This window comes from Euleptes europaea, chromosome 1 (assembly GCF_029931775.1).
Source record: "Euleptes europaea isolate rEulEur1 chromosome 1, rEulEur1.hap1, whole genome shotgun sequence".
Classification (NCBI taxonomy): Eukaryota; Metazoa; Chordata; class Lepidosauria; order Squamata; family Sphaerodactylidae; genus Euleptes; species Euleptes europaea.
This window is the reverse complement of record NC_079312.1, coordinates 146657722-146675537: the sequence shown is the minus strand read 5'-3', so window position 1 is coordinate 146675537 and position 17816 is coordinate 146657722. Positions and strand designations below refer to the sequence as shown.

Below are 17816 nucleotides of genomic sequence, written 5' to 3'. Positions count from 1 at the left end.
TGGCAGTCTGACTGTTGCACTACACTGAAAGTGGGTGGAGCCGGCCAGGGTTAAAGACTAAGCTACTTAGCATGGGCCATAGGCACAGGTCTTTTAAGGCTATGTATACATTCTTAATAAACACACAAATACATACTAGTAAACAGGAACAAAGCCCCAAAGAATCATGGCAATTGTAATATGATACAACAGGAAGGTAGGGCAGCCCTGTGCTTCAGCTGCCATGGTAACTGTCAATATTGCTGGGCACTGGTTGCCCGGGGGAGTCCAAATCGGGAGGGGCTTGAGCCCCCCCCCCCCCAATTTACGCCTATGTGTAAATGTTAAACAAGCTCTGGTTTGGTGTTTATGTCTGTATATGACACAAAGCATATTTTGAATAATGCAGAGAAATTCATACAAGGCTGCATTTAGTATGTTAGTTCCATGAGAAAGATACTTGTGAATGAGCCATCAAATATTACGTTAATAGCATCTTGGATACAAGGCTGTGCATTCAATTTTTTGATTGCAGATAAAGCTTTCTATACATTTCCCCCTCCCTGCTACCTAGTGACCTGGGTTGCATATAATAACCTCCTAGAGGCATAAAAGTAGGTTACAGTACTGCAGCACCCTGGGTAAGTGGACCAGTTACATAAAGCAGGTTGTATGATATGCCATCATCTAAGAGTCTGTGTGACCAAAGTAGTAAGTGGAAAGGGCTGCCAAGGAGTGGGTGGGGAAAAACTTTTTTTAAGGCATTGGGAGTTTTACCAGCTGTCAGCAAGACCGGCAGTTTCCCCAGCAGCGTTTCTCATCTTCTCTCCCAATCTCTCTCTTTTTTTTAAAGGATTCCAGTTGCATATGGGTCTGCGGAGTTTGTATGTGCATGAAGTCCACTGGAGCCAGGAGGACTTGCTGGTAAAATAAACCATGCAGGAGTACTGTACTGACAGGTGAGGTGAATAAATCTTTGCTATCCTTTCTTGTCTGTAACCTGAAGGAGTTGTTTGTCATTGGTGTGCAGGGATGCTTTTTTGGGCTGAGGGAGTCCTGTTGTCTCCACGGAGCTGATTTTTGTGTTGGGTTCCAGTTTAGAGGAGGAATGGGGGCTGCTAGAAAATTTAGGTTCATGGTGTTTGTAAGTGCTGGTTAGTAGATCATCTGGAAATGTTCAGACAATCGCTGCTCTTCATACACAGAAACCTGTCTGCTGATCTGCCTTTATCTGAGTCCCTTCAGTTGTTTAGTTTGAAAGGATCTCTGAGGAGAGCCGTGTGAGCCAGGATGCTGTGAAGGGTTCTTCAGCAGTTGGATCAGCAAGCCTTGACTTCAAAGGCAAAGTAAGTGTGATCCCTTTGCTTGTGCTGCTCAGTGAGGGACTTTGTATTCAGGGACTAGCGATGGGTGTGCTGGCAACCCTTCATCTTTCAGTTTGTGACTTTGATACAGCATTGCAGTGCCAATTTGGAAAGGGGGAAACTTTTTTCTTTTTAAATGTTCTATGGAGGATTTTATTGGAGGCTTTCTTTGCAGATCACCACAGTTAAGTTTCTAGTAAGCACTGGTAACCATCTATGTGGATCCCTTCTGGAGTTTTTCAAAGCATGGATACTGGGGAGCTTGCATGTATGTTTGGTCCTTTTATAAGAACTAATTCATTAGATTAAAAGAACAAAAGTCACCACGCAATGGGAGAACGTAAATTGTGTGAATCCAGTGAAAGATAATTTAGTATGGTTAAAAAGGGGCTTAATCATGTTTTCGTAATAGTTAGCTTGGACATTCTGTTGACTCTGAATTCAGATTATAACAAAGCATTATCTGTGATAACACACAACTTGGTTTTGTGGCTGCCTTTGACTGGGCATTATTGATTGCAGGAGTATCCCTTTAAAACAACTGTGTAGATAAACCCAATCTGGCCAGACCTTTCCTTTATCCCTTAGAAACTCCTTGATCCATTGATCTTGAGCAGTGTAAATCTAATGTTTGAGGGATATAAGGACTGAAATAAATCTTGCCACTGACAATGTAGCCTTGGGATCCCTGTCACTTAATAAAAAAGACATTATGTCAGACATAGAGGCATTAGATTTATATGTTAAAAGGGGAGAGAGATAACGTGATCGAAGTTCATCATAAAAGCTGCATTCCAAGAGGGCATGAACTAATGAACCAATAGAGCCAGAAGAGCAAGGACAGGTCCTGTCTGGGTATGGTATATTAAAAATCCTGCCCTGCATAACCATAGAGGGGTTAGCATTCAGTCTAGCTAAATAGAAGGCTCTAGGAAGACGAGGAGATGTCAAATAAAAGTATAAGTGGGTAAACCGCATGGTGGTGGTATTCCGAAAAACGGAGACGAACAAATGCGGCGAGCACAAAAAGTAGTGCTGTTATAATCAAGCTCTTTAATGCATGTTTTAATTTTGGTGAAAGCTTCAGTTTCCCCAAGATCTAATAACATATCCTGCGAGAAGCCCAACAATGACAATTTCTCATCTAAGATTTTTTGCCATGAGGATTTAAAAGGGTCGTGCTTCAGAGAAGCTAGGAGCCCCTCAGTGCTAAAGCGCAGCTTAAGTTGTAACTTAAACGTGGCCAACCAAGCCCTAGCTTTGAGCGGCATTTGGCCAAACTCAGACTGAAGGGTAACGCCAGCAACGCAACGAGGGACATTTAAGTTTTTGTAAAAAAAACTGAAGCAATTCAATGACAGCAGTAATCCAAAGGGCAACACCAAAAAGAACAATTGGAATAATTTTTAGATTGAAAATCTTAATAGCCCCTGGGATATAATTGCTGCCTTTGGTATGGAAAAAAATTGACAATAGCTCCAGCCCCAGGTTTAATTTTGTTGGACACTGCTTTTTGATGGGCATTCCATTTTAGGTTATGGGGGAAAAGAATGCCAAGATAAACAAACTCCTTGACTTAGTCAACCTTAAAGCCCTCTAATACCCAGCAAAAAGGAGGCATTTTTCTCAGAGAAGATCATAATATTAGATTTGTGATGGTTTATTTTAAGATCTTCCCTAGAGCAGTACTCAGAAAAGGTTTGTAAAGATCTCTTCAAACCAATTCTTGTGCGGGACAGGAGAACTGCATCGTCGGCACTGAGTAGAATTGGGGTGGGATAACTTGCAAGCTTTGGGGTGGGATGACTTGCAAGGATCACAAGACTCTGAGAAATTGGTTGCCATGTTGTTCAGATATAGATTAAACAAGAGAGGAGCAAGGAAGCAACCTTGTCTAACTCCCTTGGTCAGTTCAAAGGGCTCAGTTAGTTCTTAGTTCTCCTTGGTCACCACAGCGAACCTGAGCTGTAAGGTCAGTATGAAATTGTTGAATGAGCCATAGTAACCTCCTATCCATGCTAGAATTTGATAGTTTCAACCATAGCCTCTCCCTTGGGATGGCATCAAAGGCTCCCTTAAGATCCATAAAACCCGCATAAAGGGTGCCATTTTAGGGGGAGGAATATTTCTTGGCTAAGTGAGAGAGCACTAAACAATGGTCCATAGCAGACCAACCCCTTCTGAAGCCAATCTGTTCCCAGCCAAGGATGGCATTACTCTCAACCCAATCCAACAACCTCTTTAGTAAGCAGGAGGAATACATTTTGCATAAGCAAGACAAAAGGCTGATTGACCCAAGCTGTTATCGCCCAGAGTGCTGACCCTTTTTGAAGATTGGGACGACTATAGTATGTCTGAGATTTTGGAATGGCTCCTGATGCATTAATTTGTAAATACAGGAGCAAGAATGTCGGCCCACCATTTACTATTCACTTTAAAGAGTTTGTAGGGGATTAGATCAGGACCTGGGGTTTTCCCTGAGCGTAAGTGGCCAATGAGCGGTTTAATTTCATTAGGAGACACATCTGGCCAGGAATTCAGCAAAATAGGAGGTGCTACAGGTATAAGTACTTGGTTGTCCAGAGAATAGGAGAAAAGGCTCTTGAATTAAGCTACCCAGACCAATGACGGGATACATGCGGGGACTCTGGCATAGTCATTACTTAGAAAATTCACGGTCTGCCAGAAGGTTGAATTATCATTGTTGTTTATAGCGGTAATCAAGCTCTTCCTATTTTTATATAAACCCTTTCCTCTTGGGTCACTTTTTCCATTAAAAATCTCCCAATGCTCTTTTTTGCCCTGCGAAGAAAAAATATATGGCCATTCATGCTTGGTTATTAGCCTTGAAACAACTACTGCTGAAAGTTAAAGGAGAAAGTGGCAAAGTAGGACTACAGCTGAACATCAAGACGACAAAAGTAATGACTACAGGAGAATTACTCAACTTAGCCAATGAGGAAATTGAAATTGTTCAAGATTTTTTATTCCTTGACTCCATCATCAACCGAAAGGGAGACTGCAGCCAAGAAATCAGAAGGAGATTGAAACTGGGAAGGGCAGCCATGAAGGAGCTAGGAAAGATTCTTAAGTGCAAGGATGTGTCACTGGCAACCAAGATCAAGTTAATTCATGCCACCGTATTCCCTATTACTATGTATGGGTGTGAAAGCTGTACAATGAAGAAAGCTGACAGGAAGAAAGTAGATTCCTTTGAAATGTGGTTGGAGGGTAATATATTTATGGTGGGAAAATGGTGCAAAGGCTTATCATCTTTCAGCTCTAAAGGCTGTGTTTCATAAAACAATGAAAATGTCTGGGTCAAACTATACACAGCTAAGCATCATGTGCTGTTTGGCCTGTATTTAAAATAACGTACGTGATTTTATAAGGTCAACGTAATGACGGAGCTCTCTTGGACTAGTACAAAAGGCCCTTGGCATAGTTTGTATTGTGTACCTCTAATTTAAAGGATATGATTTTGTCTTCACCGCCACATGCACAACTTTAGGCAGAAAACACCCATAATGCAATGGCACAAAGAATGGGCAGGTCCTGTTCTGTAATTAAGTCATTCCCACAGTTAGGCAGTTTCCCTGAGGAAAAAGTTGGTGAATAATTGTTGAGACCTAACATTTATATCCAGGCGGGGGACCGTTTACAGTTGCAGGACCTGAATTATAATTTTGAGAAGCCATAAGAACATAAGAAAAGCCATGCTGGATCAGACCAAGGTCCATCAAGTCCAGCAGTCTGTTCACACAGTGGCCAACCAGGTGCCTCTAGGAAGCCCACAAGCAAGAGGGACTCTTGCTCTTTTCTACTCCAGGAGAACCCTGTACACTATGCTGAGCTCCTTTGACGACTAACAGGTGGGGAAAAAATGTGACAGATAGGGCAGGATAAGCGAAGGTGCAAGAGTCCCTTCCAGGGAGCCATCAGGCACGCTTGAACTACAGCAGACTTGTCCAAACTGTGGCCCAGGACAGCTATGAATGCAGCCCCACACAAAATCGTAAACTTACTTAAAACATTATGAATTTGCTATTTTTATGTGCAGCCCAAGACAATTCTTCTTCTTCCAATTTGGGCCGGGGAAGCCAAAAGATTGGATACCCCTGATCTACAGCATGAATGAAGCTCTCCCAGGCACAGCCAAGGCATTTCCTGACAATGCCGCCCAGTCCTGATCTCGAAGTTGATTTCCTCGGGACTCCCCCCAGTCGCAGAGGGGGAGCTGTAGCTTAGGGCTCCACTCTCTTGGGCCCCCCAAAAAAATTTAAAGGAAAAAAAACTGGATGTACAATTCCAAAATATAAGATAAATAACAAATAAAATAAAACCTACATACAGCAAGTGTTTTGTGTTGTGTAGGCTCCTATGATGTAAGTAATGCTGCTAGCCTGCTCTCTAAAATATCACTGGTTTACCTATTAGGTCCATAAATTACCATATAGGATATATTCAACACAACAATTTGTTGTTGACAAAGGACAGCTGGACATATAAAGGGCCCCATTACCTTCAATAGCCTAGGGCCTCATCAACCCTAAATCGGGCCCTGAGTCCACCCCGTATCAAAGGCGCGGGGAGGAGGCTCTTCCGCGCACGCTCGCCCTCCCTCGCCCGGGCCTCTTACGGAGGAGCGCCACCGACGCCCAACGGGGGCTTTACTCCCGAGTAAGCCCCCCCCCTCTGGTCGGCCCTCAAGGGGGGAAGACCCGGAGCTGGCTCGAGCCTGGCTGTGTGAACGGGGGTGCGCGGGAGGGGAAGCGCGTGGAGCGGGCCGCGGCCTACCCAGCAAGGGCCTCGCCCCCTCTTTCCCCCGACGCCCCCCCCCGGCTCGTGACAGGCGAGCCCGCGGTGCCGGCCGAGCGGAGGGCAGCGTGTTCCGCCCCGGCAGGAGGAGGAGGAGGCCCCCCGCCGTTCAACTGAAGGCTTCCCCGGGACGGCGAGGCGGGCCGTCCGGCTAGGCAGAGGCCTTTCTTTTCTTCTTCGTCGGTTACCTGTTCACGGCCATGGCGGCCCCGCCCCTCTCTGGGAGGAAGAGGCGGGCCCGGCGACTCTCCCGCGCGCCTCACGCTGCCGGCGCCGCCGCCGCCATCCTGTCTCTTCGCGCGCGCGCCAGCATCAGAATATGAAGCACCCATCACATACAGAGCTGTATCATACGTTTACACTTCCGGGGTACTGGCAATAATATGTCCCTGGGCTTGTAGACTTTTTGCAGGCTTTTTTTTTTGGGGTGTGTGTGTGTTTCATCGATCCCTTGCTTTGTGAACAAACTATCAGCTATATATGGTTTACCTGTGTTTCTGTTCCCCACAGGTTCCCCTCTTTTTATCTAGACTGAGATTTATGGACTTGTACATGATGAATTGTGAACTTTTGGCCACGTGCAGCGCCCTTGGCTTCTTGGAGGGGGACACGTACCACAAAGAGCCGGATTGCTTAGGTGAGAGGCCCAGGGTACGGGAGGTCTGGGGTTGTATGTGTCGCAAGCCGTGACAGGGCCAGCTGAGCCATAAAATGATGGTGGTGTGTGAATGCAGCTTTAAGGAAATTGTTCTTAATGTTGAAGAAAAAGAAGGCAGGCAACTAGTTTTTCTTGGTGGTGGTGAGGAATGTGTAGCACCTGGGTAGGGATGGGGGTTGCAGGAGCAGCAGCTCTAAAGTAGTTCTGCAAGTGTGGGGCAGAGTCAGTTCTGCTTGTCTAGGCTATTCTTGCCAGGATGGGGAAATAGTAGTATAAGGGGGTTATGTGGGCAGTGGAGTGGGAGAAGGGAATTGGGGCTAAAGCAAGGTTGGGGATAGGGACAGGTGAAGAAGAGGAGTTGGTTTTTATATGCCAACTTTCTCTCCCACATAAGGGAGACTCAAACCAGCTTACAATCACCCTCCCTTCCCCGCAGCAGACACCCTGTGAGGTTGGTGGGGCTGAGAGAGCTCTAAGAGAGCTGTGACTAGCCCAAGGTCACCCAGCTGGCTTCATGTGTAGGAGTGGGGAATCAAACCCGGTTCTCTAGATCAGAGTCCACCGCTCCAAATCACCACTCTTAACCACTACACCACACTGGCAAGTGTAATAGGATGGCAAAGGGTTGGAGCTCCCCTTCCCCAAACATAGTGATTAATTAGAATTTAATGGACCTTTAATTAGTTAAGATACAAATAATGCTTAGCTGCCGTTTGAAAATACAACAGGGAGAACAACCGGAAAGAGTAGATGTCGCCCCCTGCCCAGTTCTGCATGTTTGTTTGTTTTTTAAACAATTTTTATTTCTATAACAGTATGAACAAACATTTCAACAATGTGTACAATTTAACAATAAGAAAAAGAAAGAAAATACATTATTGTTGAAAATACATCTTTGTTAAGTAAATATAAAAAACTCCCCCTTCATCTTCCTCCATCTTGTTATAAACCTATTTGCTCTTTTGTATTAAAGATTCTAATCCTAATATGTTTTGTATAACTAAATATAGTTACTTTGCTCAATATCCGTTCAGCTATAGTTACATAATATTTCAAGCCAGAGATGCTTATTTAATTGTTTTGAACCAACTATAATATAACAATTATAAATTTTAATTATTAAGCATTGTTTATAATAATAAAGAAGTTATTTAAAAACTAAAAACCAAATTAATGTATCACATTTCTTTAGCAATATCTTTGAAAAATTGATTAGATCAATGAGTAACCTTTAAGTTTCTCCAGTTGAAGTTCAGTTTCACAGTAAACCCTCCTTGCCTCCCATTCACCCATGAATTGTACATTGTTTGTTTGATTTATCAATGCAGTAAGTTTTGCCATTTCTGCCATTTCTAACATCTTTTGTATCCAGTCTTTATTGTCTGGAATTTCTATTGTCTTCCATTTAGCTGCATAAACTAATCTCGCAGCTGTGGTGGCAAAAATGATCTCTGAGATAAAATAAAGTCAGGTATCATACTTAATAACATCAAGTTCTGCATGTGAACTTAAGGAAACCAAAGCAGCAGAAAGCCTCCCAGAAATGAAGGGAAGACTTGTTTTCAACCATTCCACAGAAATCTTTGTTTCATTATATTATCGAAGGCTTTCACGGTCAGAGTTCATTGGTTCTTGTAGGTTATCTGGGCTGTGTAACCGTGGTCTTGGTATTTTCTTTCCTGACGTTTCGCCCGCAGCTGTGGCAGGCATCTTTAGGCTCACTCTAACACCATACTTCTAAAACTTAGACAAACGGGACATCTTCCTTCCCACTAGCAACTATTACCACTTCTTTAGGAAAGCATACTTATTAAATAGGCCCACAGTTCCTTTCCTCTGCACCAGTTTTCCACAGCATGGCAGAACTCATGCTTTGTATGTATATCTCAGTGACAAGGAATTTAGTTAGCAAGGTGGGGCAGACTGAGCTCTAAGTTAGATAATATAGTGAGGTGGGTGGACCAACAGTCTTTGTCCAGTGTCTGCTTGTTGCCTTAAATTTTTTATTCTAATGTAAATTCTTAAATGGGGATGTTGCTCAGCACCAGAGCATAGGCTTTGCAGGGAGAGGGTCCAAGGTCACTGTCTTGGCAGTTAAAAGATAACAGGTAACAGGTTTTGGAAAACATCTTTCTCTTCCTGAGCCTCTGAGCCTCTAGTTAAAAGATAATAGGTAACAGGTTTTGGAAAACATCTTTCTCTTCCTGAGCCTCTGGAGAGCCACTGCCAGTTGGAAGGAACATAGGAGAATGGACCACTTTGACTTATTATAAGAGACCGTCCCATATCTTTATTTTGTTGAACATTATATGATGGGAATTCTGTCTTCAAATCACCCCTCTTCTGCTTCCTACATGGCTTGTACCCCTCCAGAGAGTGTGAAAGACTTGATCCGCTACCTGCGACATGAGGATGAAACTCGGGATATCCGGCAGCAGCTGGGGGCAGCTCAGATTCTCCAGAATGACCTGGTGCCAATCATTATCCAGTATCCTGAAGATAAACAACTCTTTGATGCCATTATAAGGTAACTGTGGTGGAGAGAGCAGGGGTATGTTTTTTAATGAATATAATAGCTTCAGCACAATGCAGATACTGTGTTGTCTAATGACATGCATTATTTCCTAATAGCTCATTGCTTGGATAGCAGTCCAACAACCTATTTCAATACAAAGCCTTAATTATGGACATGCATAAACTGATATAATTTTCAGGTCTGGCAACTTTTTGTATCTGCTTATATGGGGGCTCTGAAAAGAATAATATGTGAATGGCCTAAAAAACAGTTGTGGTACTTTTCATAGCATGTTTTTTTTCTTAGAATTCTGCAGGTTTATTTATTTGATTTCCCCAGCAACCATGGTTCTGTGGTAAACTTCTGCTCTTACATATAGAGCAGTAGAGAACACCTACAAATTAATATATAGATGGCACCTCTCACTAGATTAAGTGATGCACATAGAATCATAGAATTGGAAGGTACCACCAGGGTCATCTAGTCCAACCCCCTGCTCAATGCAGGAAATTTACAACTACCTCCTCCTCCCACCCCTGTGGCCAAGATACCCTCCCTCTCATGATCTGCCTAAGGTAATAGAATCAGCATTGCTGACAGATGGCCATCTAACCTCTTCTTAAAACCTCCAGGGAAGGAGAGTTTACCACCTCCTGAGGAAGCCTGTTCCACTGAGGAACCGCTCTAAGAAGGGTAATAAAAACAATCCAGCTAACTATAGGCCAATAAGTTTATTAAGTACAGTAAGTAAGCTGTATGCAAAACACCTGCAGTGGAAGCTTAAGGAACGGTCGGAACAAGGTAAATATTTAGTAGAAGAGCAAGGAGGTTTTAGAGAGGGGAGATCAATCATAGATAAGTGCGCAATATTAGACCATCTAATAGCTATATATTCTTCTAACTCCATTGTATCCTTGTATGCTGCCATTATAGATTTCAGATCTGCCTTTGACTCAATCTCAAGACCTATACTTTGGGAAAAACTAGGGAAGACATCTATAGATAAATGACTCCTTTTCCTAATCTGTGTTTTGTATGAAAATACGATCATTAGGGTAAAGTGTAACTCGCAGGGTCATCTTACAGACCCATAAAAATAGAGAAGGGGGTCAAACATATTAGGACCTCAACTGTTTAATTTTAATATTAATGAAAACAACTTGTCTTGGGAATATGGATTTTCACCCTCCAAAATTAGCGGACAAACACATTTCTTTACTGCTGTATGCAGATGACCTAGTCCTCCTTTCAAGGACCCCTATTGGGTTAAGAAGGGCATTGCATTCCTTAGCGGAATATTGTGAGAATCAGCTAGAAATTAATCACACGAAGACAAAAGTTCTTCAGAAACAAACCTAAGAAACATACTTGGTATCTCAATGTGGCCTGCATCGAGCAGGTTTATCAGTACAAATACCTTGGTGTGGTATTTCAGGCGTCTGGGTCCAGAAAGTCTCACATAGCTCCTATCACTCTGAATGCTCAAAAAAGTGCAATACAAAAGTTTTATCGGCATAAGAGAGGCAGGTGTGTTCCTGCTGCAATAAAATTATATAATGCTAAGCCCCTCGCACAATTGCTATATGGAGCACCGCTGATTGTACCAACAAATGTAGTAGGTATAGAGAGGATAAATCTAAGTTCTTAAGAGCTATACTGCAACTTCCAGCGTCCTTCTTTAATGCAGCGATGCGACTTGAGACAGGAATGCCTTTGGTTCAGACTAGATAGTGGATCGCTGCAATATGGTTTTGGCTGAAACTGATCTTTGTACACAAGGGTTTAACTTATTTAATACTGCTGGATTCATATATAGCACCGTGGATACCAACACTTAAAAGGAAACTAGGTTTTTATGGTCTCTCGCAACAGATGCTCATTCCCTAGGATATGAAAGGGCAAAAGAATTGGTTAGGCAGAGAGTATTGGAGGTGGAAAGGCTTTGACCTTAACAGAATTAAAAATCCATTGTTTGATGTCTCTGATCTTAATAAATTATCGCCGATGTCTTACCTCCTTAATATAAGTAATTCAGAATGTAGGAGAGCTTTCACTTCAATGCAACACAACGCTCTCCCGTCGGCACTGATAGAAGGCAAATATAAAAATATCCCTTTTCAGGAACGTGTGTGCATTTGCCAGGATGGTAGTGTAGAAACAATAGAACATGTGATATTTGATTGCAGGATTTACAATCAAATTCGACAAGAACTGATGCTACCCATTTTGGATGGCCTTGCAACTAGCCAAAGATCCACACAAATAAAGATAATACTTTCAGACAGGAATAGGGAGACAACCCATAAAGTCACCAAGTATGCAAGTCTAGGTATTAAGCTCAGAAATACTTGGTCTAACTCTGATAAGGGAAATGGAATGTGTAACTGAATGGGTACTATTAATGTAAATATTTAATTTTATTATCAACATTTTATTTTAACTGATGTTTTTATGTACAGACATTGTTATATTTTTATACTTTTAAATCAAATATTAATTCTTTTGAATATCTTACGAACAGATACATTGTTAGATTTTACTTTTTAAATCAATGTTAATTTCTTGAATGTTTGCTTTGCTGGTCAGTGACCGTAATGAATTGAAATTGAACTGACAGATGACCATCTAGCCTCTGCTTAAAAACCTCCAGGGAAGGAGAGCTTACCACCTCCCAAGGAAGCCTGTTCCACTGAGGAACCGCTCTAACTGTGATTCTTCCTAATGTCTAGATGGAAACTCTTTTGATTTAATTTCAACCCGTTGGTTCTGGTCCAACCTTCTGGGGCAACGGAAAACAACTCGGCTCCATCCTCTATATGACAGCCCTTCAAGTACTTGAAGATGGTTATCAAATCCCCTCTGTCTTCTCCTCTTCAGGCTAAACATACCCCAGCTCCTTCAATCTTTCCGCATAGGACTTTGTCTCCAAACCCCTCACCATCTTTGTTGCCCTCTTCTGGACACATTCCAGCTTGTCTACATCCTTCTTTAATTGTGGTGCCCAAAACTGAACACAATACTCTAGGTGAGGTCCAACCAGAGCAGAGTAAAGCGACACCATCACTTTGCGTGATCTGGACACTATATTTCTGTTGATACAGCCCAAGATTGTATTTGCCTTTTTAGCTTTCACATCACACTGCTGGCTCATGTTCAGTGTTTGGTCTACTAAGACCCCAAGATCCTTTTCACACACACTACTGCTCAGACAAGTCTCCCCCATCCTATAATTATGCATTTGATTTTTCCTACCTAAATGCAGAACTTTACATTTATCTCTGTTGAAATGCATTTTATTAGTTTTAGCCCAATTCTCCAGCCTGTCAAGATCATCCTGTATCCTGGCTCTGTCTTCTACCATATTTGCTACCCCTCCCAATTTAGTAAAAAAAAAGGTAAAGGTCCCCTGTGCAAGTATCATCTGCAAATTCAATAAGCATCCCCTCTATTCCTTCATCCAAATCATTTATAAAAACACGATCCAAATGAGGTTCTGTTGGAGAGTGTATGGATGAAAAGGTCATTGTTACTATGTCAGGTGGACTTGTCCAAAGGTACAGAGGTACTGAGTTAGAAAATTTCTGCGTACAGGATTTCATTAGATCCAAAAATGGTTTGATCCCCCAATTTTATTTTTATAGTTTTAGTAGTGTCTTTAATCCAATTAAACCAAAAGCCATACAATTTTGAAAATAAATATATGGGTTTCCATTTTTATTAAATATTGAAAGGAATCCATATTTAGAACAAATGCCACCAAGGTTTCATTTATTAGCCTTTTAATATTTCTTTTATTAACCTTTTGTATAACTGATTCAAGGTAGTTACATTCTTATATTTAATTTTTGACACCTGGACAGGTACTTTTTTATTTTCTTTATGCACTAAAGTTATATTTCAGCTAGCCTATGCTAATTTTTTATGCTCATTTTTTTATGTGCAATCCCACAATCATCATCCTTCAATAGAACAAGCCATGCAATAGAATCTTTAGTGCTGAATCAAAACTGTCACTTAGTTATGGTAAAACAACTTTAGTCCCAACTAACAGAGCTTCTTTTTGTCTCCTAGGCTGATGGTGAATCTGACTCAGCCAGCTCTAGTTTGCTTTGGCAAACTCCCTCAAGATGCCAGCTTCCGCCATCACTTCTTGCAAATAATCTCTTATCTGCAGGCCTACAAAGAAGTGAGTGGTTAGTGCTGCCTCCCTCCCTTACTGCATTCCATTCTTAGGCCTAAGAAATATGGAAATTCATCACGTTTGAATGGTGGAGCTTCTTGTACTCATGGAAGTGCAACAGGCACCTTCAGAAACAGTGTCTCAGTACCAAGCTTTCCAGTAACAATGTTTTTCCACATCCAAACTGAAGACTGAAAAAAGGGCAGGGGACCATCAGCCTTGCAAGGTTTAGGATTGATATGAGGATCATGGAGAGCTTGGAAGGGTGAGACCTAAGTAGGGCAGACTGTTGGGAATTAGTCTGCGAGTTTTGTCTCTGCCAGGACTACAGAAAAGGTTAAATGTTTATGTTTTGTTTACATGGGCTCGGGATAGCGCTAGTCACTTGGCAAGTGTTGATTGTTCCAATCAACACTATTGGTCATGTGATGTTCAGGCACATTCCGAGAAGCTGTAGTTAAACTGCCGTTTTTGTTAAGAGAAGACTTAATTCGCTTCCATTCTTCTTCCTCAAGTTATGAGCCAAAATAGGCAACAAGAGAAGAAAATGAGTTGTAGTTAGGGGTTGTTATTTTATATCCCAAATTTACCCTCCCTTTAATATAGTAAACTTATATGTTTTGTTAAGGAAACCAATGTGTCTTGAGTCTTTGTGTGTGTGTTTTATCTCTGATCCATGACTTTTCGCAATCAATCTCAACAAAAATTATGTGATTTTTGTATTGACAATGTATCCTACCTTCCTTGTGACCCCAATATGATTTCTCCCCTCTTCGTAGGCATTTGCTAGTGAGAAGGTCTTCGGGGTGCTAAGTGAGAAGCTGTATGACCTGCTGCAGCTGGTGAGTGTGTGCCTAATCACTACCAGGATCTACATCTAAGCAGGGGGCCAGAAAGGAGTTGGCTCCAAGGGCTCCAACTGGCTGTGATGGAGTCATAGGGCAGAGCTGGGTTTATTTATATAAAACTTTTTAATGCCACCTTTCCGCCTGATGAGAGTCCCCGAGGCAGTGAACATGAAACTCTTCAACAATTTAAAAACTCTTCAACATTTAAAATTATAAAATAATTCAATAAAACACATAAACATACAACACCAGAATCAGGGAGGAGGGCCAATAACCATTATTGGGGGTATGCAAAATGAAGCAAAAGTCTTCATCCGCTGATAGAAGACACCAATAGGGAGAGACAGGGTGGAGGGTTGTGGGTAGAGGCAGATGAGAAGCAGAAATTTGCGTTTGACCATCCAGTGGCAATTTCTGTTATGATCCCTCCCCTTTTTCTACCACCTAGGACTGGGAACAGCGTCAAGAAGAGGATAACCTGTTAATTGAGCGCATCCTGCTTTTGGTGCGCAATGTGCTGCATGTCCCTGCTGACCATGATGAAGAGAAGGTATTTATATGAAGGGAGGTCATCCATTGTGATTAGACTGATACTGAGCTAGGGTTGTGTGTGGAAATGATACAGCTCAAGCATTCAGGTTACTCTTTTTTGTTATTTCTACCATTGTTTTGGTTTCATCACATCTTCTCGTATTTAATACCACACTTCCTCTTCAGCATCATCAGGGTTTCTCATACTGCTTTTTCAATTTCCCTTCTCTCCTTGTATTTTTTAAAGCTTTTTGTGACTTGCTTGTAGATTTTTGCCAATAATAGGATTTCTATAGTATTTTTGCAGTGTTTGGGCTCTGTTGGGTTATAGCCAGTGATATGTCAGCAGAAGATGCTGATGGTCATGGATCTTACTTGTGTTGTTGTCTTACATGCAGCAGTCCAGTCTGACTTCAAGAAAGTTGATTTGCTGGACTGCGGGTCCCATGTTGTCTAATAGCTTCCTGGGTCAGGGGGCCTCAGAGTGGAGGGAGAAGGGGACAAAATTGGCCTTCCTGTCTCTTCTGTTACAGAAGACCTATAACTGCAGACAGTCTATCACGCAGACTGCTTTGGAAGTTCCATGGGAGTTTTGCAAGGGTACTTAGATATCTAAGTTTGAACTTGGCCTCAGAGTAAGGGGTGGGGGAATCTTTACAATGGGGCCAGGTATGGAAACGGGAGATGTTCCAAAATATCAAAAGTAAAAGCGAGAGGAGGCCAACCCCTCTCCTAAATGAAGAGACATGGCAGTCTTAGCCATGTGGCATCCAGGGCAGCTGCCCCAAGCTGGAAAGACCCCAAACTACCCATGTCCCCCTGATGGAGAGGGAAAGAAGAAGAGTTGGCAGCCATGTAACCCACCTGCCTCCTCTGGGCCTCAGGCAGTGGTTGGCCCTGCATGCACCTTCCCACCTCCTCTGGGGCTCAGGCAGCAGCCGACTGGCTTGGCAGCTGCTTTGCAGACACCCATCTGCCCCCTTAGTGGCTTGGCAAATGCAACATTCTCATCTGCCCACCTTGCATAAGGCGAAGACCACCCTTTGCTTGAGCCTAGGGTGCTGGGGAGAGTGTCTAGGCAGGTATGATGGCAGTGATTTGGGGGCCCCAACCTGGACTTTCCTCCACGGCCCCAGAATCACTAAAACCGTCCCTGCGGAGAGGTAGTGTGTGTGCTGGCACAGAATGCACCTTCAAAAAATTACCAATATCTTTCAAGATCATTTAGAATTATGAGGTTGCCTAACAACTTCACACTACCAGGCATTAAAAAAAAGAGCAGTTGTGGGGGGGGAGCGGGCATGAAGTGAAGGAGCTAGAATGTGGTAATGGCGATGTTTGGGGATCGGGTGGCAGGAGGAGGAAGAGAAAGCAGCAGTGATCTTAAGAAAGGATGGTTCAAAGAGAGGAGGCAGCAGCTATGAGAGGAAGAGGAAATGGTCACAGGAAGAAAAGGGGGCCCACAGGGAGGGAAGGGATTTCCCCTCTCCAGTAAGCCCTTGTACTCCTCCTCTTGTAAGATCTGTCATAGCAAAGAAGCTTCTTGTCATTCCAGATCATCTTATTAATGGTGGGCGGTTTTTGTGCTGATTCTGTCTTTCTCCCTTAGGGGGTTACCGCATTATGTATTCCTAGCGATGTATTAAGAGTTTGAAAATGTTATAAAAAACATCGCTTTAAAAGGGTTTTTGGATGCCACGGCTAAAAAATGGTTGGAAGATGTCTTCACAGCTAAAGAGGCCAAACAAAGTGCGAACAGTATTTTTTATATCAGTTTCATACTCTTAATACATCGCTGGGAATACATAGAAAGTGTGAACAGTATTTTTTATAACATTTTCAAACTCTTAATACTTCGCTGGGAATACATAATGCAGTAACCCCCTTAGATTCTGAAGTAAATCTCTGAACAACTCAGGGTTTCTTGGAATGCAATTTGAAAATCAACAACAGGGGAAATCTCTTGTCCTTAACCATTGCAGTATCCTAGGCATTTCCCCTTTGGTACAAGTACTTCAGCGGAAAAAAACTTTGACATGAGAGCCCCGGTGCTCAGGGCTCATCTGCTTTCTCCTATAGAACATTGATGATGATGCCAACATCCATGACCGTGTGCTGTGGGCCATTCACATAAGTGGCATGGATGACCTGCTCAAATTCTTGGCCAGCTCCCAGAGTGACCAGCAGTGGAGCCTGCATGTGCTGGAAATCATCTCCCTTATGTTCCGGGACCAGGTAAGCCCGTGAAGGTGTTGGGCTTGAGAAAACTGAGTTGGGAAGAGTGACAGAAGGACCTGCTGGATCCGTTAGAGAAGGGGGGCTGCGTGCAATGTGTGAGAAGTGGAACTAAATCCTCAAAATCTTTGGCAATCAAACCTGGCGTTGAATATTGCTCTCCCATTGTGCTGTAGCAATCACTTGGATTTTCCTGTATGGACGATGCAGTTGAAAATGGTTGCTCTGGCACATTGAAAGCAGTATCCATTGATGTCTGAATGCAGCCTTAGCTGTAGAACACAGAGGAAGGGTATGGATGCAAGAAGGGAGATGAGAGTTTAACCTGCAAATATATTAATAATCTGGAGAGGGGTATAGCTGGGGAGGCTTTTTGTAGAATAGAAAATGGTGGTCCCTGACATCATTGTCTTAGAAGAAGGGGGGGAGGGAAAGGAATAAAGATCAGATAAATTAGCAAAGGATAAGTCAATTATTGGCTATTAGCCATGATAACTAGGAATGCAATATTTGTGTTCAGAAACAACAGGGGAGGGGTGTCTCCTACTTGCCTGCCCTCTAAGTCATAGGCATTTGGCTGGTTACTAATGACAAGGCTTTGAGTTTATCTAACATAGCATGGTTATTCTTATGCCTAATGCTTTTCAGTTAAGACCAGCCTTCTCAAAAGGGTTAAGGCAGAAAGCAG

The 17816-nt window shown here is 42.6% G+C and overlaps 1 protein-coding gene across 1 annotated transcript in view; it reads left to right on the top strand.

Annotated features, from left to right (window-relative positions):
- Positions 1–867: 867 nt before the first annotated feature.
- Positions 868–17816, top strand: part of TIMELESS (timeless circadian regulator) — a 66052-nt gene continuing 49103 nt past the window's right edge. The window contains exons 1-7 of the mRNA XM_056853976.1: positions 868–928; positions 6672–6798; positions 9193–9346; positions 13406–13520; positions 14294–14356; positions 14811–14912; positions 16973–17128. Coding sequence (XP_056709954.1) covers positions 6702–6798; positions 9193–9346; positions 13406–13520; positions 14294–14356; positions 14811–14912; positions 16973–17128 — 687 coding nt within the window. The 5' untranslated portion in view covers positions 868–928; positions 6672–6701. The remainder of the gene's footprint in view (positions 929–6671; positions 6799–9192; positions 9347–13405; positions 13521–14293; positions 14357–14810; positions 14913–16972; positions 17129–17816) is intronic.